The 26156-nt window shown below is 44.3% G+C and overlaps 1 protein-coding gene across 4 annotated transcripts in view; it reads right to left on the minus strand.

The window, feature by feature from the left end:
• LEF1 (lymphoid enhancer binding factor 1) overlaps positions 1–26156 on the minus strand; it is a 125676-nt gene that overhangs the window by 41550 nt on the left and 57970 nt on the right. For 2 of the 4 annotated variants that reach the window (NM_001286923.1, XM_075929146.1), the window contains 3 exon segments: positions 698–781; positions 4172–4262; positions 9801–9933. In NM_001286923.1, coding sequence (NP_001273852.1) covers positions 698–781; positions 4172–4262; positions 9801–9933 — 308 coding nt within the window. 4 annotated transcript variants of the gene reach the window in all.

The raw sequence follows: 26156 nt of genomic DNA on the forward strand, positions 1-26156 counted from the left end.
AAATGCCCAGTATAAGTCAAACAAAACACAGAGATGGGACATTGCAACCTTGTGTACACCAAGCACAGGATGTATAAGCCATCTTTCCAGAGTGCAAAAGCATTGCATAGAGAAGATTTGGAGTGTGGCCCGGCCAAGTCTCAGTTAGCATTGCTTGCTTGCACTACTATGTAAACGTAGTGCCAGATTCACACACCAGTACAGACAGACTGTGTGTATTTACAGCTTATTGGCATCCCTTTCCTTCTAATAGCTTTGGGCTAAGAAATTCCAACTGGGGAGGAGTTCTGCATATTTCCACATGGCACGGTACCCAATTTAAACTCCTTAAGAGGGTAAATTACAGAATTCAAACCAGACTCAGAGGTTTTGTTTCATTCCTGAAGAAAAAATCTGGGGTATCTCCTAATACGGTGTGTCTCACACCCAATCATTCTCATTTTATGTGAAATGGTTAACACAATTCATAACTGTTTCTAATTTCAATACTTCGCTGACGGTCAGGGAAATGCTGAATGAGACTAGTGTGAGATCCAGGCAAACTGTACATACAGAGACATTTTAAAATAAAAATTGCACATACATTTGTAGCTGACTGAAAAGCAAGCAAAGGCAGACCAAAACGCAAGCAGAAGAGCAACTTGCCCTTTAATGCCAGCAGTTACTCCCCAGTCAGTCATTCACCTCCTACACCTACCTGGACATGGAAGGGTCGACTGAGAGTGAGGATGGGTAGGGCTGCCTGAATCCACTCGAGATGGGATATACAGGCTGACCTTGCCTGAGGTCACAGAAGAAAGGAACCCATCAATAATATGATATTGTATTAAAAGATACCCCTAGAGTCACAAGCACCTGATGGGAACTCAGCGTGGTAGCATAAACAGTGCCAGGTAGTCTGTAACTCACCATTGTCTACACACTCACACGCAATACGATTTCTCTCTCCCCCACTGAAAAGATATTCATAAGCTAAGCTTTTGTTTTTTAAAAATCACTGGCCAGTTTGAAATCACTGGGCCAAATTCCAATACCCTTAGCTCTAGTGGAGCAGTAGTTTCATTGCAGTCACTGTACAAATACCAGAATCTGGCCCATTCTTAGTGTATTAAGTCTGATTCCAATAGAACTATTTGGAGAATTTTCTTTTGAAAAATATCTTTGAGACCCTGGGACTGTCTTCATTTTGCATCTCGACCAGCATGACACAAGTTGTCAGTGCTTCTAAGAAGCTAAAGAAAAAAGTTTTGTTTTCATTTATACCTTTAAATAAAATATAAGTACATTTTAGTCACTTGGGTTTAAGGCTCATCTTTGCAATCAAGTGACTAAAACCAGCTCATTTGAAATTCTACCATTCTTTAGAATTCCTTAAAGATATTGTCTCTATATATGGAAATCTATCACCAAATGAGTGCTTCACTTTGAACTTTTTCTGCTTAGTTCACATTGTCTTTACTTTCAGTTGGCATTGATGCAACTCTTGAACAAAGATTAATGCACTTAAGTAACAAAGTTCAGACAGAATAATTGATCCATCTTTTAAAGACTAAGCTCAATCAATTCTATTCAAACATCTACTGATGGACAGGTTTTAGTGTTAAAACTGGGATTTCCAAAGCTTCTCAGGATGACAGTTTTCACACTTTCAGTATGTGCTGGGAGGCGGGGGGAGGAATAGTGCTCAAAAGCAGGAGAAAAAAGTGGTAGAAATCTCAGTAATGTTGCAGCACAAAATTGAGCTGGAAAGAGGCAGAGCACAACAGATTGTAGAATATGTTCAGGTATGATAGAGCACTGCTGAGTGGATTTCCAAACTTGACAATTAGCTAGTCCCCTCTTCTTTCTCCTTTACATTTCCTTCCTCCCTTCCATACCCTTCCCATCTTTACATGAAGAAACTACTCAGAAGAAATGCTGGCACTTAATCAAAACTGGGAAAGGAATACCAGAAATCATCTGGTACCGGTGCAAGCGGCAGCTCAGTCTAAAGACCAATGAACATTAAACTGGAAATCAGGTGCTCTGTCTTTGCTATTACCTTACTACCTGGCTTTCAGAAAGTGACTTTTGGCCTGATCGCACAAGACACAGAGAACCCAGAGCTCATAAGGACCAAGAGACCAAACACAATCATCTAATCTGTCCTGATCTGCTGCACACTGCAGGCCACAGCTTGCCCAGCCATTCAGCAGACCCATAACCTCTGGCTGAGTTACTGAAATCCTCAAATTTTGTTTTGAAGATTGCAAGTTTCAGAGAATCCACCATTTACTCTAGTTAAAACCAGCAAGGGACTTGCGTCCCATGCTGCAGATGAGGATGAAAGACTCCCTGAATCTCTGCCAATGTGATCTGGGGGGAAATTCTTTCCCAAATCCAAATAAGAGAAGCTTCAGGGGGTAGCCGAGTTAGTCTGTACAGAAAAAAAACCAACAAATGGTCTGGTAGCACTTTACAGACTAACATAACATGTAGATGGTATCATGAGCTTTCGTGGGCACAGTCCATCTACACGTTTTATTAGCCAAATAAAGAGTCAGTTAGACTCTGAGCATGTGGTGAGACTCACCAGCCAGACACCTGAGAGAATTCTCCATACAAACTCAGAACCCTCTCCATCTAGTGTCCTATTTCTGGCCATTGGAGATATTTGCCACTGTTAAGCAACCATTCCACACCATAAACTTCACTACTTTCCTTGGAAGGCTGTTCCAGAACATTCCTCTGATCTTCAAAAATCTAAATTTCTAGTTTAAACTTCTTCATGCCCACTCTATACCCATTTGTTTTTGTTCCAACTTTGGATCTCAATTTAAAGACTCCTCTCTCTCTCCCTGCTGTGTATTCCTCTGATGAAAAGCAACCCGGTATCCTGTACCTGCATTTATTAAACTAAACAAGCCAGGTGCCAAGCTCTGAGGATGCTCAGCATGGTACATGATCTGGTCCGAAATATATGTTGCTTTTCCCTTCTGTGAAACTGGAATGAGAATACTTACCTCAGAGATGCATGTGCAATGTAATTACTAATAGGCTGTGTCTAGACTGGCAAGTTTTTCCACAAATTCATCTGATTTTGCGGAAAAACTTGACAGCTGTCTACACCGGCCGCTTGAATTTCCGGAAAAGCACTGACGATCTCCTGTAAAATCATCAGTGCTTTTCCGGAAATACTATGCTGCTCCCGTTCGGGCAAAAGTCTTTTTCCAAAAGACTTTTGCGCAAAAGGGCCAGTGTAGACAGCATAGTATTGTTTTCTGCAAAGAAGCCCCGATCGCGAAAATGGCAATCGGGGCTTTTTTGCAGAAAACCGCGTCTAGATTGGCCACGGACATTTTTCCACAAAAAGTGCTTTTGCGGAAAAGCATCCTGCCAATCTAGACGTTCTTTTCCAAAAATGCTTTGAACGGAAAACTTTTCCATTAAAAGCATTTTTGGAAATTCATGCCAGTGTAGACGTAGCCATCGAGTTTTGAGGCATGCAGTGGGGTTCATTAGGTAAGGCACAGAACTGAGTCACGAGGTGGGGGATTCAAATTCACTTAACCCCCTCTGCATTTGTTATCCATTCTAAAATGCCTGGTGATTCTCAGACAGTAAATGTTAAGCATTATTGATCATTCTATAATTAGAGGCACTATACGTAAATATAGTTCCTGAAATAATCCTCCTCCAAGCATGTAAGTTGGAGCCTTATATTGCTTATATAAAGTTAAAAATTAATACATGAACTCTCCAGTAACTGAGTGTACTTCTCAAATCATACAGGTTCTGTAAGAAACATGGTAAAAGTTTGTTCTCTATTTTGATGCAGTTTCCAGTTTAAAAAAAAATCCTTACTTGAAAGTTTGTTACAAGTATTTTGTTTATTGAAAAAAATTGGTCTTTAGTTTCTTGAGACTTGTTTTTCTTCAATCCTACTAAATGCCAAGAGCCAGATGTGAGAACCATAAGAAGTATTCTCACTTCAAAGTGAAAGCTACGTACGTCAATATCTGTATATGTTAAATAAATCCAGTTCCTTTCAAAGATCAACATTTTTGATCTTTCAAACTAAATAAGTCATGTCTTTCGCTACAGTGATGTTTTTGTTAGTTCTTAAATTTTGCAATATTCCTACTGAGGATGTGTGTGGACATATGCCTAAGCAGCAGCAAAAGGAACTTACCAGCCAAGAGGTGGTGTTATTTGTCCTACACCACCAGGAGACAAGGGATAGAAGGTAGGGATATCAGGAGCTTGAGGATGCCTGGACATGCCTGTTGGAGAGCATGGAAAAATAAGTTTGGAAAATGCAATGATTAATACTATAAAACAAAACTAACATGGTTAACATCACTATAAAAACTGCTGTTCTGCACAAGAAAGTTAGCTTCATTTTTTGTTGTTAAAAGAAAACACCATTAATTCCAGCCTTTAGAATAATAAGTAGCTTGCATCTTCCAGTAGGCTAAGGATAAAAAAGGAAAAGAAAACCATGGACCTTGAATGCAGCCACCATGAAATCTAAAACTCTTATGGAGATGCTTTGGCAATACAGGCAGTCCCCGGGTTACATACAAGATAGGGACTGTAGGTTTGTTCTTAAGTTGAATCTGTATGTAAGTCGGAACTGGCGTCAGCCGCTGCTGAAACTGATCAGTTTCAAACGCGGCTGAATCTGGATGCCAGTTCTGACTTACATACAGATTCAACTTAAGAAACCCAGGTGTCCCCAAGTCAGCTGCTGCTGAAACTGATCAGCGGCTAATTCCAGGAAGCCTGGGGCAAAGCAACTCTGCCTCGGGCTTCCTGTAGTCAGCCGCTGGTCAGTTTCAGCAGCGGCTGACTTGAGGATGCCTGGGGCAGAGCAGCTGGGGTGCTGCTGGGTTGCTCCAGGAGCGCGGCTCCTCGGCGCTACTGGACCAACCCAGCAGCACCCCAGCTGCTCTGCCCCAGGCGTCCTGATTCAGCCGCTGCTGAAACTGACCAGCAGCAGCTGAATCAGGATGCCTGGGGCAGAGCAGCTGGGGTGCTGCTGGGTTGGTCCGGAGCGGCGCTGCGGGACCAACCCGGCAGTCCCCAGCTGCTCTACCCCAGGGGTAGGCAAGAAAAGCCTGGTCTGCTGGGGGGGGCACTAGCTGCACCCGCCCCCCAGCAGCCCAGGGAAACGGGGGGTGGCGGGATCGCCCAAGTCCTCCACGGCTTTGCTCTGTCTCCCTGGTCTGCTGACCTGGGAGACGGGGAGCAAAGCCTTGGAGCACACCCGCAGTGGGACAGCCCAAGTGCGCCGCGGCTGTCCCGCTGCGGGCGTGCTCCGAGGCTTTGCTCCCCGTCTCCCTGGTCTGCTGGTCAGGAGACGGGGAGCAAAGCCGTGGAGCACGCCCGCAGGGGGACAGCTCAAGCGCGCCCAGGCTGTCCCGCTGCGGGCGTGCTCCAAGGCTTTGCTCCCTGTCTCCCTGAAGACCAGGGAGACGGGGAGCAGCTTTTCTCGCCCCGGAGGACGGGGGCGGCGGACCGCGGCGCATCTGGGCGTCCCACCGCTCCCGTCCTCCAGGGCGAGAAAAGCCCCGTTCATAACAGCAGGTCCGACATAAGTTGGATCCGCGTAACTCGGGGACTGCCTGTACTTCATCTCTGAAAGTACTGTGAGTCCTGAGCAAGTGTTCTGAAGAGCCAAATGAAAGGAGAAAAATAAAGCATTTTCCAACAGGCAGCACACCAGAGCTAACAGATTAGGTAAATTGCTCCTTGTACATTTTTTACTGGTTCCCTTATGAATTTACAGATTTTGGAAACTTGCTACCACAGAGGATCAGTGGTTAATTAAGAATCATATTCAGGCCTATAATGGTCACACTTGATATGATTCATCTGGCTTCTGATTGTCACTCTAGCTCCAACTAAGCTCTTCATCAAGTTGACTCCTGTGGGTTCCAAGGTCAATCTGTTATTGCACTAGTGTTTCATGGAAAAAGTAAGAGTCCCATGAGAAGTGATCTATCAGTTCACATTGCCCAGAATACAAAGTCCTACAACTGTAAAAATCACCTCAAGATTAAAGCTAATCTTAGTCCCAACTGGGCCTGTAATTTTCGTGTTTTACCTAAAACTCATACTCCGAGGAGAGTGAGAGAATTATGGTTAGAGGCCACAGACACTGGTTTATTAAAAATGTGTTTCAGGAAGAGGAGGGGTTTGAAACAGCAAGAATTGCAATTTAATTTACATGCTAAATCAGCTACTTTAAATTTTATATTTATTATGTAAATAGTCATATTCTAAATATGAAGAATGAAATGTTGTGCTCTTTACTTTGAGACACTTAATACTGATATTTTGACCAGAAACTTATTTTTAAAGCTACATTTATATTAAGGGATTTAAAAGAAATATAGACATTTTAAAATTATAGTATTTGGGTGTGGGGCTGAGGATGGCAAAAATGTCACCTTAACGCGTTGCTGCTACTCCGTCACTTTTGGCATTTCAGTAGGACCAGCAATGAACAACATAAGACCAGAAGCTGAAAATTCATCTATGGCAGGGGCGGGCAATAAGCTGGAGGCATTTCGCCAGCTTAGCTCCCAGGCCGGCTGCTGCTTTATTTAGCTGCACCTCTGCAGGTACAGGCAGTTGCATTGCCGCGGGCCGCTGGTCATGGTTCATGGTTACAGGCTCGTTTCACGAGGAGTAACGGTAGTTCGGAATAGGAACCTAGTCCGAACTACCTAGTTCGAGCCCCGTGTAGCCGCGCTGCACAGGGTTCGAAGCAGCGGGGATTTAAAAATGGCGGCTCCCCGCTTATGCAAATGAAGCCCGGGAAATTCAAATCCCGGGCTTCATTAGCAAGTGCGGTATGCCTACATTACCCTCCTAGTTCGAACTAGGGGTAGTGTAGACATACCCTTACAGATTCTGTAACCAGAACTGCCATACCAAATTAAAAAAAGACCAGTGTCTTTCACCTCTGGCAATGGTTAATCCCCCTGGCTCTCAAGGAATAAGAGACCAATATATTGTTCTGTTTTATATAAGGGACTGGTGCTATTCCCCACACCCTGCAACATGCCATTGAATTCAGACCTCCAAGGACTACAGATTCAATAAGAAACATGTTGGCTACTTGCTGTAAGTAATAAAATGCATGGGCTGATTATGTTTGGGCTGAAAGTGGAACTTTCTGTTATTAGTGTGACATTTACCCACATTTTTAGTGAGCCCTTGCTGCCATACATGAAGGGATGGCAAAAGGAAGAACTACTCTCCTTGGACAGTGCCTTTGCTGTGTGTTTGTTCATATACACAAAAAGTAAGAGTCTTGTAACTATTTACTAGCCCTGAACTCCCAGATAAGTCACCTTAAAGTTCAGCTGTGCAGGAAGGAAAACTGAGAAAAAATATCCATTTTTTTTGTTTTGTCTCCAGGAACACAACAAATCTCAATGGCAACCACTGAAATCACCACCTTTGGTTAAGAATTGTTTGGGTATGGCAGTGGTCACTAACCAGTAGATCTGGATCTGCTGGCAGATCTTGGAGCCTCTGACTCGTTTGGCCAGAAAGCTATCAAGTGCTGGGACTTCAACTGCCCCTCCCGCTAATGCTGCGTATCTCCTGCCCTTTGCCTTGAAGCTGCCTTTCCCTCCCCCCCACTATCCAGGAGCCTCCTGCTTGCTGTGCAGGGCAGGGGAGGAAGACAAGGGGTGCTGATGTCCAGGTGCCCCCTCTCCCACCCTGTATCCTACCTCCACAGAGCAGGGCAAAGGGCACAACAGGACTTGCGAGGAAGTTTGCTGGCTGCTTTTGGGAGTGGTGCTTAGCCCCACTGCACCATCACCCAGGAGCAGCCTGAGGTAAGCAGGACCCAGTCAGAGCCCACATCCTGAAACCCTGCCCCAGTTATGAACCCCCTCCTGCACCCTAAGCCCCTGTCCTAGCCCTGAGCACCCCTGCATCCAAACACCCTCCCAGAGCCTGCACCCAGAACCCCCTCCTATACCCCAACTGCCTGTCCCAAGCTCATCTCAGAGCCCCTCTCGCACTCCAAATCCCTTCATCCAAGACCAGAGCCTGCACCCCAACCCTCTGCCCCACCTAGTGAAAGTGAGGGAGGATGGGGGGGAGGAAGGACGGAGTGAGCTGGAAGCATATGGCAACATATTCTTGGTTCTGGTGCACTGACAGCATTTAAATTGGGTCTCCTGAAACTGACCAGCAGCGGCTGAATCAGGACTCCTGGGGCTGAGCAGCTGGGGTGCTGCCGGGTTGGTCCAGTAGCGCCAAGGAGCGGTGCTGCGGGACCAACCGGCAGCGCCCCACCTGCTCTACCACAGGCCCCGGGCTTTGCTCCACATCTCCCTGGTCTGCTGGGGGGGGGGGAGGCACTAGCTGCGTCCGTCCCCCCCCCCAGCAGACCAGGGAGACGCTGAGCAAAGCGGCGCAGGACCCGGGGCCGGACCCGCGGCCGCTTCCAGATCAGGGAGACGCTGAGCAAAGCCGCGCAGGACCCGGCCCGACCCGCGGCGCTTCCAGCTGATCTGGAAGCGGCCGCGGGTCCGGCCCCGGGTCCTCCGCCGCTTCGCTCCCCGTCTCCCTGGTCTGCTGGCTCCCGCAGCAGACCAGGGAAACGGGGAGCAGCTTTTCTCGCCCCGGAGGAGGCGGGCGGCGGGACCAGGCGTCGGATCCGCGTAACTCGGGGACTACCTGTACACAGAGAAATAGCTGACATCTAAAGATGCACACATCTAAAACTCGGTCTTTCTGCAAGACTAGAAATCATACACAGTTAAAACTACTTGCCTAAGATTCTGCTAGACTTACGTTGTCTCAAATTGTGTGTTCTGAAAACTACACATCTGTTTTACAGACCACTACTCAACTAAGGTAACTGGCAATAAGGAGAGAAAGGGAACAGAGAACTTTCCTCTTGCACGGCATTACTGTTGATGAAATATGGGGAGGAACAAGGACATAAAATATAAGGTTCACAAAATGACCTTAATGTTTCAAATATATAATTCATCTCTCCTTCCTGTGTCTCAAGTCATTGAGATTTCGTATTGTGTGTATGCTGCAATACTTTGGCACAACAGGGGGCGCCAAGGACTGAATTATTTAATCATTTAAAATATTGTGATGAGCAAAATAAGCCAAAGTGGTAGTAAATGTGCATTATCCTCCAACTTTAAACAGTCACTGAAGATATTTATATTATGCAAGAATGGCTGTCTCATGCCAACATGTTACATATCAATCTAGCAAATGATCTTCTTCTGAGACCCCCACCTCCACCCCAAAAGCGGGGTTTATGTTAGACCTTTTGATCTGTTGGTGGTGTTTGTAAGCTCCAGGATAGTAGAATTCCAAAACAAGTATTCACAGTTGTTTCTTGTGCTTTCCTTTAGCTCAGGGGTGTCCAAACTTTTTTCAAAGAGGGCCAGATTTGAAGAAGTGAACATGCGTGAGGGCCGTCTCCGCACTCTCAGCCCCAAGGCGGAGGGCCCGTGGGGTCGGAGGAGGGCGGAGAGCGCAGGGCACGCCGGCCTCACGGCGGCCCGGGGGCAAGGCGAACCCGCAGCCGAGCGGGGGAGCGGGGCTGCGGACGTGCCCTACAGGGCAGGCTCTAGGACCGCAGAGGCCATGGGCGGCGGCGGTGCAGCCGGAAGCAGCGCGCTGGGCGTGCCAGTTCAAAAGAGCGCTGGGGAGCCAGGAGAGGGGGAGGATGCGGGGGCCGTATTAAACCGGAACATGGGCCGCAATTGGCCCGCGGGCCGGACTTTGGACATGCCTGCTTTAGCTGTTAGAAGTAGCCTCACCTTGTTTGGAATTGACATCTGAAGGGATGTGTGAAGGGTGTGACCCTGGAGAAAAGTGCTCGTCGCTGTAAGTGATAAGTGGAGTAAGAGGATGAACTGCATGTGAAGGCTGCACCACTGGCACCTTATTTGACTGCAAGACAGTAAAAAACAAACAAACAAGAAGCATTAGTAGCAATTCCCAATTCTCTAGCAGTTTCTTGGGGGGAGGGAAGAAGGGGAGGGACATTCATAGTAACATTTTAAAAATATTCTTATTTGTGTGACTCACCATATTTAACCTCCTTGTTCCTGAACACACACAACATGGAATCTTAGGCTATGTCTACACAACCAAGCTTTGTTAACTAAACTTATATCGACACCCAAAAGGCAACAAACCAAAAATCGCTAGAAGGTGTTCACTTTCGCTCCCTCTGTCGATGGATCATGTCCACCCTGGGGGCACCATCCTCGATAGAGCGAGCTCTGAACTGGGGTTGTGAATCCCCAGTGCCCTGTTGTGGGAAGGCACAGCTGATCCCTGCACATCTTGGGATTTCCCTTGGGTTCTCCTAGTGCAGCAAAGAACAGGAGCAGTCCAATGATTTGCTTTTTCTGTGTTCCGCAAATGGAGCAGCTCACTCAGCTGCTGAGCACTTCTTGGAGCTTTGAAAGGGGGAGGGGAGCATGCCTGCAGGGCAGCAGAGATCAAAGTTGACCAAAGGCAACAAGGCAGGCATTGTGGGATACTGGTGGAAGCCAGTGTCTACACTAACAACGAGAAGTCCTGTGGCACCTTATAGACCAACAGATTCATTTGCAGCCTAAGCTTTCGTGGGCAAAGACCCACTTCATCAGACTAACACGGCTACTCCTCCGATACTTGTCACCATGCAAGGCACTGTATTTAGTGGAAATCCATCAGCCTCATGAAAAAACTCTGACGAAGTGGGTCTTTTCCCACGAAAGCTTATGCTCCAATAAATCTGTTAGTCTATAAGGTGCCACAGGACTTCTCATCGTTTATGCAGATTCAGACTAACATGGCTAACCCTCCGGTAAGTGTCTACACTGGCTCTTTGTCGACAACACAAGGAGGAGAAAAGACAAAAGTCTCTCGCAGAGGTGGACATTTTTCGTCACCGAAACTGGGCATTTTGCCCCAAAAAAGTTCCATTGCAGTGTGTATATCCTCATGGTTTTTGTCACCAAAAGGCAGGTTTTGGCGACAAAACTTTGTAGTGTAGACAAAGCCTTACCTGCGAGTGCAGATTTCTTTTTAGGGGGATTAGGCATGGCAGTCCGGCTTGTAGTGGTAGCCTGAGAACTGTAGGGGTGGACTGGATAGACAGAGTACTAAAGTAGCCAGGAAGTAGCAAAAGTGAGGCGGACACATAGCTGCAGCTGCTCCTGGGAGACCTCGTGGAGTGGGGTTATGGGGAGAAGCTAGAGGAGGAGCTAGCTAATAGGAGGGCAGGCAGCGGCCAAGCAGGCTACATAGTACCAGAATAGGACTCAACACAGCAGAAATGAAATTACAGGAAAGCTCTTAAGTATTTAGTTGATGACCTCTAATTACAGTTTGCATTTCTTTGGCCTTGAACAGTGAAACGAGTCTGATCAGTGTCATTTTTGTTTGAAGTCACTGGCTGGTTTGTATGCATTAATACAGAGCAATATTGCTGAACATTTCAAACGCTTCTGGGATATTGTCAAGTCTCCTTCTTTCTGTCCTCCCCCACCTTCCCAAAAAGAGTGATGGAATTTTAAAGAAATGCAGCAGTTCGCAGCAAACAGAACAGTCCCCCATAAAACCATAATTTAGGGTATAAGGAGTTGACAGTTGTCCTTTTGGACAAACTAGATTGCTGATGATCAAAACATACCCACGCAGTTTCTGGAAAAGGATCGCACCAGAGCACTGCTGCTTAGAAACCTAGTACATGTCAACCTAAGAACAGAAAAATGCTAAAAATACCGGAGAAGACCAGTTGTGTGTCTATTGTCCTATTGTGCGCCCAACTGGATGTTGACAAAGGCAGTTGGGTATAGATTAAAACAACACTTTTATTTGATATTTTTCTACAAATTAGACACAGCCATTAAAAACATATGTTTGCAATATTCAGAAGTTCCTTGAAGCTAAAGAAATACTGCCAGCAGTAATTCTTCTCGCAGTCCCACACATTACCCCGAATTCCTTACAAAAAACACAGACTAGAAAACACAACCTGGCCATTTGCATATTGGCTATGTTTCTATATTTTAATCATCATGCCTCTTTTCTCCTAGCAGGACTATGCTATAGTAATCCCAGCATGGAACAGATAGCATTACTCGTCACTTCTACCCCATCATTCTGTGTGCTGCCCCTCAGCAAAAAAAAATTGTCACAAACAGGTTTTTAATTAAAAATGAAGAGAGTAGTCAGAAAAAAATGCTCTTAAAGCACAGCAAGGATACAGACTGTCAAATATTTGGAATTAAGAGGGGAAAAATTAAAAGCCCATTGAAATGAATTTTATATGAATCCCAATATGCAAATCCTGGTATAATAATAGATTTCAGGACTATATTCAAAGTATAAATCAAGGATTTCTTTAGATTTTTAGAACTAGAATCATTAAGTGGATAACTACATTTTAAAAAAAGACTGATAAAAGTGCATTGACGAGAGAGGCTGGGAATCAGTGCAGTATTTTCTGCTTTGCTTGTTTTCAGAGCACCACCCTAAGGAACTTGCATTAGCCTGCAGTATCTTCTTAATGTCTGACCTATCCCTCCAGTCATATAGCTCAGAATCTAGTGCCATGATATTTTGCTAAATTATGCTATCCTTGCTCTCCTCTTAATTTTACGGTTTTCAACACAGATTTGCTTTCCTGTGGGAAGGAGATAAGAACCTGAGGATTTTAATTTAAGCTTTGGCCTTGTCTTATATTTTGCAAGCTGGAGAGAGAATGCAGCACTAGTGGGTGTTTTCATGCCAACAAGCATTAGGTCCATTTTTATGACCAAATAATAGAAGCAATATTAATTTTCAATACTATGTAGGAGTTCAGTTCTAAAGGTGATAGCTCAGACTGCTGTTCATCCCTTTTGATATAAATGAAATAAAATAGGTGCCCACAAATTTCAGATGATTTATAAATCACGTCTCAGGCTTTAGCTGCAAGATTAGTATATTGACTCTCCAATCAGCAGTTATTTTAACTACAATAACTATACTGTAAGTAGGTAGATGTATTTAGGATACACGCACACACAGAAATATTGATTGAACAAGTTTGGTAACTAATCTTTTGTACCATATTGAGTATAATTAATCTGCCTGTTCCATGGCAGCGGGGCTACTCAGGAATTAGTTTTAGATATTATCCACTTATGCTTTTAGTTAGCCCTTCTTTCTATCCTCCAGGTCTTCAGTGTCCTGGTGACTGACTTATTTAAACATCTTATTTCACACACAACAGACAGAAGGTTATCCAGAGTGCCTGCTAACATGTTGCTTTTAAGTGCTTGGAGCAGGTAGAGCAGTGATGGGCAATCTACATGCAGCTCATCAGGGTTTTACGTGTGGCCTGCAAGACATTTTGTTTACTCTTGCTCACATGCAGGGTTTTCCCTGCCAGTTTTATTAATGTGACATGCACTTGAAGCAGGAGCGTGTGAAGTGAGGTGCATGCTGACTGCACACAACAATGATTATGAGAGCCATGTGCTCCTTCTGCATTAAATCAAAGCACTGCTGTGGTTCAAAGTCGACCCACCCCGCAAATGCTAGGTACGCAATTGCAGTTAGCAAAATTACCCTATCCTAGGAGATCGTCCTAGTTAGGGCAATCTTATAGCCCATTGAGATGAAGGGGGAGGCGGGCACTCATTCAGTCCACTCACTAGCCTACTTTACCCATCGCTGAGGTTAGAGAATGTTGTTTACCTATAGCCCCCCTCTGGAGCAGTGAGTATTAGCTTCTTAAAGAGGAACGGTAGCATCAGTCCACTTCCTACTGAATAGTTGTCTAATCCAACAAACCATTAGCTGGCAAGGATGGCAACTGCCCCAAGGACTAAATGGATGCAGACCGAACAACCCCCTAATTCCTAGAGATTGTATCTTATATAAAAGAGACCCGATACAATGGTTACAGGATTGTGGGACAGGAATGTTAAATTTAGATTAATTGACTGATCGAATAGTTGATGCAATTTACCATGACTTTATAGACCTGTATCATATCCCCCCTTAGTTTCTTCTTTTCTAAGATGAAAAGTCACAGTCTTTTTAATCTCTCTTCATATGGGACCCATTCCAACCCCCTAATCATTTATCTTGCCCTTTTCTGAGCCTTTTCCAATGCCAAGATATCTTTTTTGAGATGAGGCAATCATATCTGTACAGAGTATTCAAGATGTGGGAGTACCATGGATTTATAGAGAGGCAATAAGATATTCTCTGTCCTATTCTCTATCCCTTTTTTAATGATTCCTAACATTCAGTTTGCTTTTTTGACTGCTGCTGAACATTGAGTGAATATTTTCAGAAAACTAGCCACAATGACTCCAAGATCTCTCTGTTGAGTGGTTGGAGCTAAATTAGTCCCCTTCATTTTGTATGTATGGTTGGGATTATTTTTTTCCAAGGTGCATTACTTTGCATTTATCAACATTAAAATTCATTTGCCATTTTGTTACCCAATCACCTAGTTTTGTAAAATCCTTTTGAAGCTCTTCACAGTATGCTTTGTCCTTCACTATCTTGAGCAGTTTAGTATCATCTGTAAATTTTGTAAATTTTGCAGCCTCACTGTGTGACGGACATCCCCCCCCCCCATGCTTTATGAAATGGACTCATGGACATGAATATACATAACTCAAAGGTGGTTTGAGTGAATTATTTCATGTAACCCATCGATCTTCATGTCATGAGCTGCTGGTTCTGTTTATCTTACTCTGTTGTATGTATCATTTGTGTGTAAAATTAGACACATGGAGTGGGGAATACTTTGTGGGTTTCAAACATGTGAATGAGAGACATGGAGGGTGTCAACTGTTAAACCCTCAACTGTTAAACTATCTCTTTTGTCCTTCGGTCTGAGCAGTGGTGGGTAGGGAGGTGCCTCAATCCTTTAACAAAAAGAATAGGAGAGGAGAGGCCTTGGTCTTCTGGCTGGGCTGCACCTGAAGGAAGGAGCCTGAGACCCCAGGGCATGGAAGACAGCCTTGGTTTAGAGTGGCAGCTGGAAAAGGTTTTAGGGTTAGTTTAAGTTTGCACTGAGGTTTCAGTGAAGAATTAGCCAAGCGGTTTTGTTTCTTTTGATTTGTAACCTACTTTGCTCTGCCTGCTTTCACTTATTACTACTTAAATCCTACTGCTTCAACCTAATAAAACCATTTTTATTTTCTATCAAACCCAGTGTAAGCGATTGTTACCTGGGGGAGCAACTGGTGTGCACATTCCCCCTTTCATTGCTAAAGGGGGCTTACCTAATTCTTTGGGGTTTGATCCCATCTGGGGAGTGCTCCCTCAGGAGGCTGGGCCCTAAACTGCCCTCTCCTTGGACCTGAAGTGGTTCAGTGTCTGTACTGCTTCTCAGTGGGGGCAGGGACCTCAGCTCGGGGCCTTGGCTGGGGGAGACCAGTGGAGCTGGCCCAGCAGGACTGGGCGGTGAGGAGCCCCAGAGAGCAGGAAGGCAAGTGGCAATGGCCATGTCAGCACCCTGGGAGGCACCCCCGATAGGTCGTCTGTGACCACCCCCCACACACACTGTTTATCCCTTTCTCCAGGTCATTTATAAATAGGTTAAACAGGATTGGTTCCAGTACGGACCTTTGTGGGACACCACTAGTTACCTCTCTCCATTCTGAAAACTGACCATTTATTCCTACCTTTTCTTTCTTGTCTTTTAACCGATTATCAGTCCATGAAAGGACCTTCCCTCTTATCCCATGACAACTAACTTTATTTAAGAGCCTTTGGAGAGATATCTTGCCAAAACTTTCTGGAAATTGAAGTATACTATATTCACTGGATCCCCCTTGTCTACATGCTTGTTGACCCCCCTCAAAAAATTCTAGTAGATTAGTAAGGCATGATTTCCCTTTACAGAATCCATGTTGACTTTTCCCCAACAAATGATGTTCATCTATGTGTCTGACAATTCTATTCTTAACTATAATTTCAATGAATTTGCCCAGTACTGAAGTTAGACTTACTGGTCTGTAATTGCCAGGATAATCTCTAGAGCCCTTTTTAAATTAGAAAAGTGATAATGTGCTTTACTCATTCATTTCCCTTAATCTTAATGCCCACCACTGGGCAATCTGGGATATAAGCCCTCAATGAGCTAAAAATACCAGAAGCAAGAAGCAGAGAACAGTGTAAGTCACCCAAAATCTTCACTCTGCTGAAGAGGCCAGAGTCATCTGGCCCTGCTAATATAATGGAACGGGCCCAGCAGTCAATCTCTAAACGGGGAGAAAAGATTCAGAATAAGGTATATGAATCTAAACTGATATAGTTATGATTTGAGGGGGCCTTGTTTCAGATCGTGTTGCTTGAGAAGGGGATATATCTACAACAGTGGTCCCTAACACGGTGCCTGCGGGAGCCATGGTGCCCACCGGGGCATTTATGTGCACCCACCTAATCGGGGTCGCGACATGGGATGGCCGGGGGAGGATGGGCCACACGTGCTGCGGGGCCGAACTCGCACTGTGACAGGGCGTGGGGAAGCGCCAGCGGCGGGAGAACCTGCTGGGGAGCACGGCGGGGAAGATGCAGGAGCAGGACGGCCGGTCCGGAGCAGCAAAATGGCTGCGGTGGGGAGGTCTGGCGAAGGCGCACTTGGCATAAGGCCGGCCAGCCGGCCAGCTGACGCAGCAGAATGATGTCACCCACCAGTGCAGCACCCACCACACAAAAAGGTTGCGGACCACTGCTCTACAACGTGTATAGCTATATTGTGGCAGCTTCTATGGTTATCCCTCCAATCGAGGCTGATTCTGCCCAGGGGGTTCATTGGTGAGTTTCGAAGTGGCTGAGAGCCCAGTTCTTGCTGTGCACACTTTCCTCAGCAGGATTCTGATGGAGCTCTGATCAATTTTAGAGTTCTGCTGAAATTCCTGAGGGAGGACAACAGGTACAGGTTTCTAAGGAGCGGGTTGTAGTCACAGAAGTGCAGCTAGCCCACACGCACACAGAGGGTGTTTTAAAATTAACCTGCAAATATTACTTTTCATCTACACCATGTTAACACTATATGCTGCATTCTCCCCATTAGCCAATCCAACAACGGAATATTCTAAAAGTTGCTGCCAAGTCAGTTTATTCAAACAGGATTTGTATCGGGTTATGAGAGTTATCGCTTTGTATTGTAGTTACATGGCTGCAATTAATCCTGCTCATGCTGGAAAGCGAGCCGTGTTTTGCTTTTCATTCTGAAGCTCAGTTTTCCAGAGTGTGTTTTACCCCATATATAAGGCAACGAGGCACAGTTAAGAGGGATGGTGGGGGAAAAAAGGGTAACTTGATTTTTTTAAAAAAAGTCTTTACAAAAGAGACTAGATAAAATGTGCTGCGTTCCAGTTCTCTCCAGGCCAGAGCCAATGATAACAGGATGTTGTACGGGAGAGCATCAGCAGACGCTGTGGCCACAATCTAGGTCATGTAGCGTAGGAGAGGAAAATCAAATAATTTGCTTTCTCTTTTTGTACAGCATGATAAAGGAAACCAATCGCCAACCATTTTAGAGATTGGTTTCCTGTATCAATCTGTATTACAGACTCTGCACATTAGCTTTTCCCCGTTATTCTATAAATGTAATGTATCTTACTGCAAAAAATTTGAGCAATTCAAATAGATCTGAACACAGGGCCTATCACAGTTTGGGTCATACACGCTATAAGCTCCATGAAATAGGGACTCTATGCCTTCTATGTTTTAACAGACTGTGCACATCAGCCTTTCCCCGTTAGTACAGTGTTCAGTATACACTCAGAGACCACACAGCCACTTCTACTACATGCAAGTTTTGAGGCTCTGATTTTTACACTGGTGTGATGTTTGCTTGTACAATATAGCTTTCATCCCAAATAATTTATAAACTTAAAACCTAATTCTGTAAACCCTTAAATCATTTGATCAGTCCCACTGAAAACAATGGAACCATTTGCATGACTATGAATCACTTTTTTGATAAGGGTTTCAGGACTATTCCTATAAAGGAATTTGAATTTAAAATGCAATGTTTGCATAGAATACTATAAAGCAGTTTTGGATGAAGTTCTTCTGAAAACTGTGTCTTTTAATAAAGTCACACATATTTTGAAATGGCTCCTCACCTAACCCCCTGAAGCCTATGTATTTGAAGGTAAAATGAATAATTGTAAAGCATGTTGATGTTTGTATATACAAACATCTGTTTTACCACTGTATCAAAAATACAGTTGAATGTAATTTCTATGGAATTTGAACTGGTTTGTATGTTAATCAGGGTATACTCAAAAAAGTACATGCCTTCTAAGCGAAAATAATCCAGTTTTTACAGAAAAAAATATTCCCCCCAACTGGTGTTTAGAAGGGTACATAACCTCATCTTCCTCCAACTGATAGAAGATACCCTTCCATATGATGACCAGCAAAAAAAAAACAAAAAACCTAACAACCCCGCCCCCCAACCTCAAAGAGGCAGAGGTTTACAGATCTTAAAACTTACATTATGCTTTAAACTACCTTGTCACAGGGATGTTACCAGGTTTATGAACATTAAAGGTTAACTACAAAGGAATACTGAAGCCCATTAACCTGTGTGTGTGCCAGTTATACCTTCACTGATCAGGCTCAAGAGGACAGTCACACCTGAACAGCTAAAAATTAACCTGGCTCTTTTAGGCTGAATAGAGTCATGTCCCTGGCTCCATATCTGTTATTAAAGAAGAGATAACAAAACTCCAATGGAACATGGTGCTGGCACACAGGGTCTCAGGTACACGGCGTGATTTTAACAATCTCATTTGGGAATAGTCTTGAATGTGTAATAGGTGGAACTTACTGAATCCTCTCTGGGCAACTTCCACACTTCATGGAAGTTTTGATATTACCTGCGTCTTCGGAGGATGATATATCATTATTTGTTGCTGGCACACTGCTAACAGACTGCCAGATACTTTACAATCAGGTAAGATAAGGTCCCTGCTTCAGAAAACTTGTACTCTAGACTGAATGGTCGCAGCAGAGCTAGCTGGCCTGACAACTAAAGAAGAAAAAACATTTAGGGTGTGTCTAGACTACCTAGTTTTGTCGACAAAAGTGGACTTTTGTCGACAAAACAATACCAGCGTCTACACTACCGCGGAGTTCTGTCGACATAACGTCGACAGAACTCCGCGGTTTTGTCGACGCTGGTATACCTCATTTTACGAGGCAAAACACCTTCTGTCGACAGAGTTCTGTCGACAGAAGGTGTTATTGCCTGTAACGTTGCGTCCAGACTACGGAATTCTGTCGACAAAGCGGCTTGCTTTGTCGACAGAACTCCATGTGTCTGGACGCAAATTGTCGACGGAAGTTTTGTCGACAGTATCTGTCGACAAAACTTCCGTCGACAAAACGCGGTAGTCTAGACGTACCCTTAGCTTAACTGTATGCTGAACTCTTCTTACATCCTGAGACAGCAGACACTGGTAACCTTTAAAATTGGATTATTGTCTTAATGTCATTCAAAATGTTACAACTGCATCTAACATTTCCACACACAAAAATATTTAATAAAAAAATGCTGCCATATTACAAACCTCTTCTAGCTGGAATTTTCCCATATACAGAGTGTCACTTTAAAAACAGTTATGAATTTATGAGCGAAAGCAGAAAATCTTTTAAGAGTTAACACGAAGGCAAACAGGTTTCCTGGATGATGGTTTTTTCTTTCGGGGCACATCTACACAGCAGGGATAAAGCTGAAAAGCTACACAACTTGAACTACATCAATTGCATGGCTTAAGTTGAAACAGTTTATTTTGGCGCTATCTGCACAGCAGGAAGTCAAAGGAAGAACACACTTTTTGCAACTCCCCTTACTCCTCTTAAATGAGGGTTACAGGAGTCAGAGTAAGAGGTCTTCCAGCTCAACATTATTTTGACATTACGTCAAAATAACTACTTGTAGTGTAGATGCGGACTATGTTATTTCAGAATAACATCCAAAATCTACATTGTTGTGTAGATGTATCCTCAGAGACTACTAGGTTTTTATCTACATGAGACATTTTGAGAAATCTACCATGTGACATTACTTCAACTAGAATTTCACTGCTGACGATTTCCACAGAACATGTATATGTAAGAAAGGCTTTAGAAAATATATTCCATGTGATATTTGCAAAAAGAATCTAAGCCAAGGTTTTGGGAGCGGCTTGTGATTTCAGGAGCCTTACTTCTTTGGTGCCCAACCTGAGACATCTTAGAGGGGCTGGATTCTCAAGCAGTGAATGCCCAGGACTTTCTTTTTAAAATAATCCTTGGATGAAGAGTCTAGCACCATTCAGCAATAATTCAAATCCATTAATCTGAGAAGACTTTGGGGGGAATAATAAAGCCACCATATATATGGATTCAATTTAAATTGTAAAAGTTTTTGCTCTACTTTTAAAGGTCTGTGAAGGAAAAAATGATTAATTGAAGCTTCAATGAAAGCCAGCAGCTGTAAGATATCCTATGTGCAACAAGTGTGCAAAACTATAAAAAGCCCAAGACTGAGCCACCGCAAAAATGTTTGTTGGTTTACACTAGTGATACATCAAGCTGTTTTGGAAACTTGCGTTGAGCTGAATGGAGACATTTGTTCCACTGGGTGCTGAGAAAAAGATATGAAATTAATAATGTTCCAAAAGGCTCTTGTATCCATGATGATGATGAGTTAATTGCACAAGGAGTTTAAGGAAGATGGCAAAGTGGCAAATGCTGTAGTAATAAGTGGACTGATACTTTTCTGAAGATGAGTAGATTGCAGGCTGTTATCCCCATTCATTTCAATAGTCGTTATTGCAGCTATTATTTGTATATACAAACTGACTTCAACAAATAGTGAGACTGAGTCAAACCATGTAACTCGATTGCCTTTGTTGTTCTGGGCAGTACCTAAGCAACTAGATAGCTCTGATATTTTATTGTTTATATGCCCACCACGCAGCCCCCAGCATCTGTTTGCAACCAACAGGGACTTTAATCCCAATCTTTGTCTGAAACCATTCCAGAGACTCTTCAAAGCCCTTCATCTGACATGATGCAGGCTGACCTGCCCCATGACCTGATCTCAGCAACACAAGTTTCAGAAGTGCAACCATTGTAATTACTCAACCAAGTTCCCTGCCTCTAGGCTAAAAGAGCTCTAAACCTCAGCCACTGGATGGATGCAGTGGCATCACGCAAATCTAACAAGACTCAATGAATCAGAAGTATAAAAATGATTTAAGAGTAAAAGATAGCCTGCCTGTATTTGACACAGAAAGGACATACCAAAATGCAATTGATCCACTGGTTGATTTTTATGTTACCTTGGAAGTCACTGTTAAACTACTATCTGCACTCTACTTGTTTCATGATGCCGTTATTAAGACAGAGGACGATACTGTTATTTAATACAATTTTATGCACTTGCTGAACAGTGACAAAGAACTTAGTGGTACACCGGTTTAGTTGCCTACCCTTCCTGCCCTGTTACATTGGAACCTCTCAGACCACTCTGCTTTTCTCTATTTTTGTCTTTTTTCCGAGTAAGGAATGCTTATGCAATTTAAGTTATTATTATAGCTGAAATAATGAGTGGAATGCTATTACCATCTTACATGAATTTTGTGAGTGTACCAGGAGGCAAGCACTTGAGGAGGGGCAAAAAGACCTGGAAATCTATTCATTTGATCCCAGTTAAAAAATTATAATCATTATCAATGAGAGGGCACCATACCTGGCTAGCAAATTCATGTTCAATACCCTTTGCAGGGAATATTAATACTTTGTCCTTAAAAAAAAAAAAGTTGTTTTAAAAAGACAATATTTGATGCTTTATGCCTAGGAAAAGTTTAACAAATAAGAATTTGAAAAATTTCAGCTAGCCCCTCAGGGAAAAAAATATACTGAGTGTATTGCTAACATAGCGGCTGTGTCTACACTGGCATCCCTTCCGGAAAAGGCATGCTAATGTAGCACTTTGGAATAGGCAAATCCGCGAGGGATTTAAATATCCCCCGCGGTATTTGCATTAACATGGCTGCCGCTTTTTTCCGGCTTGGAGATAAGCCGGAGAAAAGCGCCAGTCTAGACGTGGTTCTCCGGAAAATAAAGCCTTTTCCGGAGGATCTCTTATTCCTACTTTCAAGGCTTTATTTTCCGGAGAACCACGTCTAGACTGGCACTTTTCTCCGGCTTATCTCCAAGCCGGAAAAAAGCGGCAGCCATGTTAATGCAAATACCGCGGGGGATATTTAAATCCCTCACAGATTTGCCTATTCCAAAGTGCTACATTAGCATCCCTTTTCCGGAAGGGATGCCAGTATAGACTCAATGGCTACGTCTACACTGGCCCCTTTTCCGGAAGGGGCATGTAAATTTCACTAGTCGTCGTAGGGAAATCCGCGGGGGATTTAAATATCCCCCGCGGCATTTAAATAAAAATGTCCGCCGCTTTTTTCCGGCTTTTAAAAAAGCCGGAAAAGAGCGTCTAGACTGGCCCCGATCCTCCGGAAAAAGCGCCCTTTTCCGGAGGGTCTTATTCTTACTTTGAAGTAAGAATAAGACCCTCCGGAAAAGGGCGCTTTTTCCGGAGGATCGGGGCCAGTCTAGACGCTCTTTTCCGGCTTTTTTAAAAGCCGGAAAAAAGCGGCGGACATTTTTATTTAAATGCCGCGGGGGATATTTAAATCCCCCGCGGATTTCCCTACGACGACTAGTGAAATTTACATGCCCCTTCCGGAAAAGGGGCCAGTGTAGACGTAGCCAATGTGTAACTTTCAAGAGACAGGAGCAGAGATCGTGAGCGAGGGGATTGCCTCACTTGAGAAAGATTTGGGGGCATCTGTCACTTGGGTATGCAATGTAATCAATTCCAAGAGCAGGTGTTGTGCTCTTCTGATATGGCTGAGATTGAAGTTATTTTGGCAAAGAGGATTTAGCAGACCAAAAAAGGGGCAACTCCAAAAGCAATGGACATTATCCCCATTTCCCCATCAAAACAGTGACTGAATTGTAATGGATTAGCAAACCTTTACGTTGATGCATCTGAAGAACGTTTCTTTGCTCCACTCAATGTAGTTTTGAACCATGCAGGAGATGAGGAGTCTAAGGACCTTTAGGAGCTTAGGTTCCCATTGCCAGAAATGTTTTACCAGCAGAAACAAGACTTTAACAGGCGGGTGACATGAATAAGTGGGCAGCCTGGTGGGTGGGTGGAGAGGATACAGGTATCAAGAATAGAATGTTTTAGCATACACTAGCTACATGTAGGTATAATAAACTGATCAGTATCATAGGAATTGCTACTCACACTTTCCTAGGAGGTATTAGATAGTAGCTTTTTGGGGACAACATGGCAGAGGTGTGGCGAGCTTGAAACATGTAAAGTTCAAGTAATTTTTCCTTCCTTCCACCTAAAAATTATTTCTGTCAGTAAATGTTTTTTTTTAAACGTAGAATGAACACGAAGTATCCTTCTCTTAGGCTGACATGCAGATTATTTTGAAGAGACGGAATGGAAAATAATGCTGTACTCAAGAAGTATGACAGTCTCTGAATTACTGCATTGAGCTTTGATCACCTGACCTTAGTAAAAGGTGGCAAAGATGAAGAGTGCTAGACAAAGGAAACAAAGATGGTTAATAATGCAGCAAGAACTAATGCAAAAGCTGTACACACAAATTAGGTTGATATATCCAGTAATGGAAAAGAGTCACTGGGGGCTACAGGAAAGTATTCAAAGTTGTGAAAGTCACTGTAAAAACTGACCAGACCATCCTCTTGCTTTGCTTCCATCCACTTGCTTTGCTTCCTATTACATTCACAGCCATGAAAAATGTGTCAAGGATCATGAAATCTGGTCTAACCCCATGAAATCTGGTCTTGTGTGTGCCTTTACCTTATTTTACCAGATTTCAGAGGGAGACCAGTATTTCTCCAATGCGGAGGGGTCCTGCCCAAAAAGGGACTTGCAGAGGGGTCCAAAAATTATTTTAGGGGGGTTGTGGCAGTGTTCCTTCTAATATTTCCATCCATGTATGGAATAAATGTTATGAGCAATAAGGCATGTGTGGATGAGCACCACCAGTAGAAATATATGCTGTCGGCTGTGGACACTCTGCTGGTCAGCTGGGCGGCACTTGAATCTCTCCTGGGAGACCACCCAAGTGCTCAGCTTACAGGGAACACCAGTTTGCGGTATTGCCACCCTTGTTTCTGCACTGCTTTCAGAGCTGGGCAGCTGGAGCCTGCTGTCTGTTGGCCATGCACCTGGTTCGGAAGGCAGTGCCCTACCACCAGCAGCACAGTAATAAGGGCGACAATACTATAGCGTGCTGCTCTTACTGGCAGGGGCGCTCCCTGCTGAACTGGGCACCCATCCGACAGCTCCCACTCTCCAGCTCTAACGGCAGCACCATCACCAGGAGTGACACTGAAGGATGTTAGTACCACAAACTCCCCTACAATAACGTTGTAACGCACACGCACGCACACACACACACGCTCCTTTTTACGTCAGAACCCCTATACAATTAAACCATGACATTTTAGATGTAAGTAGGTGGAATCATGACATTTACAATTTTTAAAATCCTGTGACTGTGAAATTGACCAAAAATGGATCATGAATTTGGTAGGGCTCCATCCATAACATTTCAAAAAGCAACTTAAATAATGTACATGTACAACTAAATATATAACTAGAAAGAAAATGTTTGTGTATCAATCTGTGGCTATGCTACTACAGGAGGGCAGAGTCAAATACTGCAGCCACTTTGAAATAATGGGTTGATTTGTTTTATAACAACTGATAGTAACCAAATCTCATGCTTTAGGACAGGAGTGGCAAACCTACAGCCAGAGGCCAGGATCCAGCCTCTGAGGTTTGGGGTTTACCCCCCTGCATCAGGGAGCCTGAGCTGGAATTCCAGCCCCACAGCCCTCCACCCGCAAGGCATCTGTGCTGGCTCCCTACTGCGGGGTGGGGGGACCCCTGAGCCTCACGGACCAGAGTCAGGCAAGTCAGGGCCAGATCCAACCTACAGGCTCTGCCTGGCAGTGGGGAGGAAGCAGCTCCACATGCTACTGCACCCCTTCCCCCAGCTGAAGAAAGGGCAGTGCAGCAAAGCGCTGCCTGGAGATTTTTCTCCTACCACACTGACTGGCCATAATCACGGCTAATAAGAGCAGCAGGGGGTGTTGTATGGGAACAGCAGGAGATGCTGAGCCATGTTTGGCCCTGGGGAGCCGTGCCAGGTAAATGCCCCCCATCACCCTGACTCACCCCCCTAGTTTTGCACCCCCCAATCTCCCAGACCCCACAACCCTCGTCCCATTCCTGCATCCTTCCTCCGAGACCCCACAGCGCAACCCCCCCTTTCTGGCAGCCCTCTCCCACACACTGAACCCCTCATTTTTGGCTACACTCCAGAGTCTGTGGGGGGCAAAATGCAAGGGGAGCGTGGGGAGTGTCTTTCTGCTTCTCAGTCAGGGACCGTGTCGGTGAGGGGCTTTTTTGGGGAGGGGGCTGCAAGTTCAATCTCGACCTTGAGCTTTATGCAAGACAGAACAGGAGCTGTAGTAACATGAGAGACCAAGAGGACAGAGGGACAAAAAACAATCAGGCCATCATAACCAAAAGCAGATGATCAGCAGAGGCAGGGAAACATGCTAAAAATCTCTCCCTTAATGCAGAAAATTCCTTCTATTACTAGGAAGCAGAAGAAAGCAGCTGGTAACTAATTTAAGGGAGCCTGTCTGTCTTCTAGCTGTCCTCCAGTTCCTCGGCAGCTCTGTAGCAGCTGGCCATGGCTGCAACCCATGGGAAGACAGTCTAGGGCAGCAGCAGCCAGATGCTTTTATCAGTCACCCAATGAGGGAAGGAGGCACACAATAGAGAAAGAGACAAAAATGCTTGAGAAAGGAGGAGAAATATGTGAGTGAAGAGGATGGGAAAGGCTCTTGCCATAAAAATGGGAAGGAGGGGAAACAGGGTAGCAAGGAAAACAGGTTGTGGGATGGTATGGAGGCAACAACCATAAATTTGTATTTTGGAGCCATCAGTACATAGTTTTCAATGCTGGGAGGGGCCATTATGAACATTTAGTCAGACTTCCAGTATAATACACACCCAGCCTTGTAACTTC

The sequence above is a fragment of the Pelodiscus sinensis genome, chromosome 5, assembly GCF_049634645.1.
Source record: "Pelodiscus sinensis isolate JC-2024 chromosome 5, ASM4963464v1, whole genome shotgun sequence".
Classification (NCBI taxonomy): Eukaryota; Metazoa; Chordata; order Testudines; family Trionychidae; genus Pelodiscus; species Pelodiscus sinensis.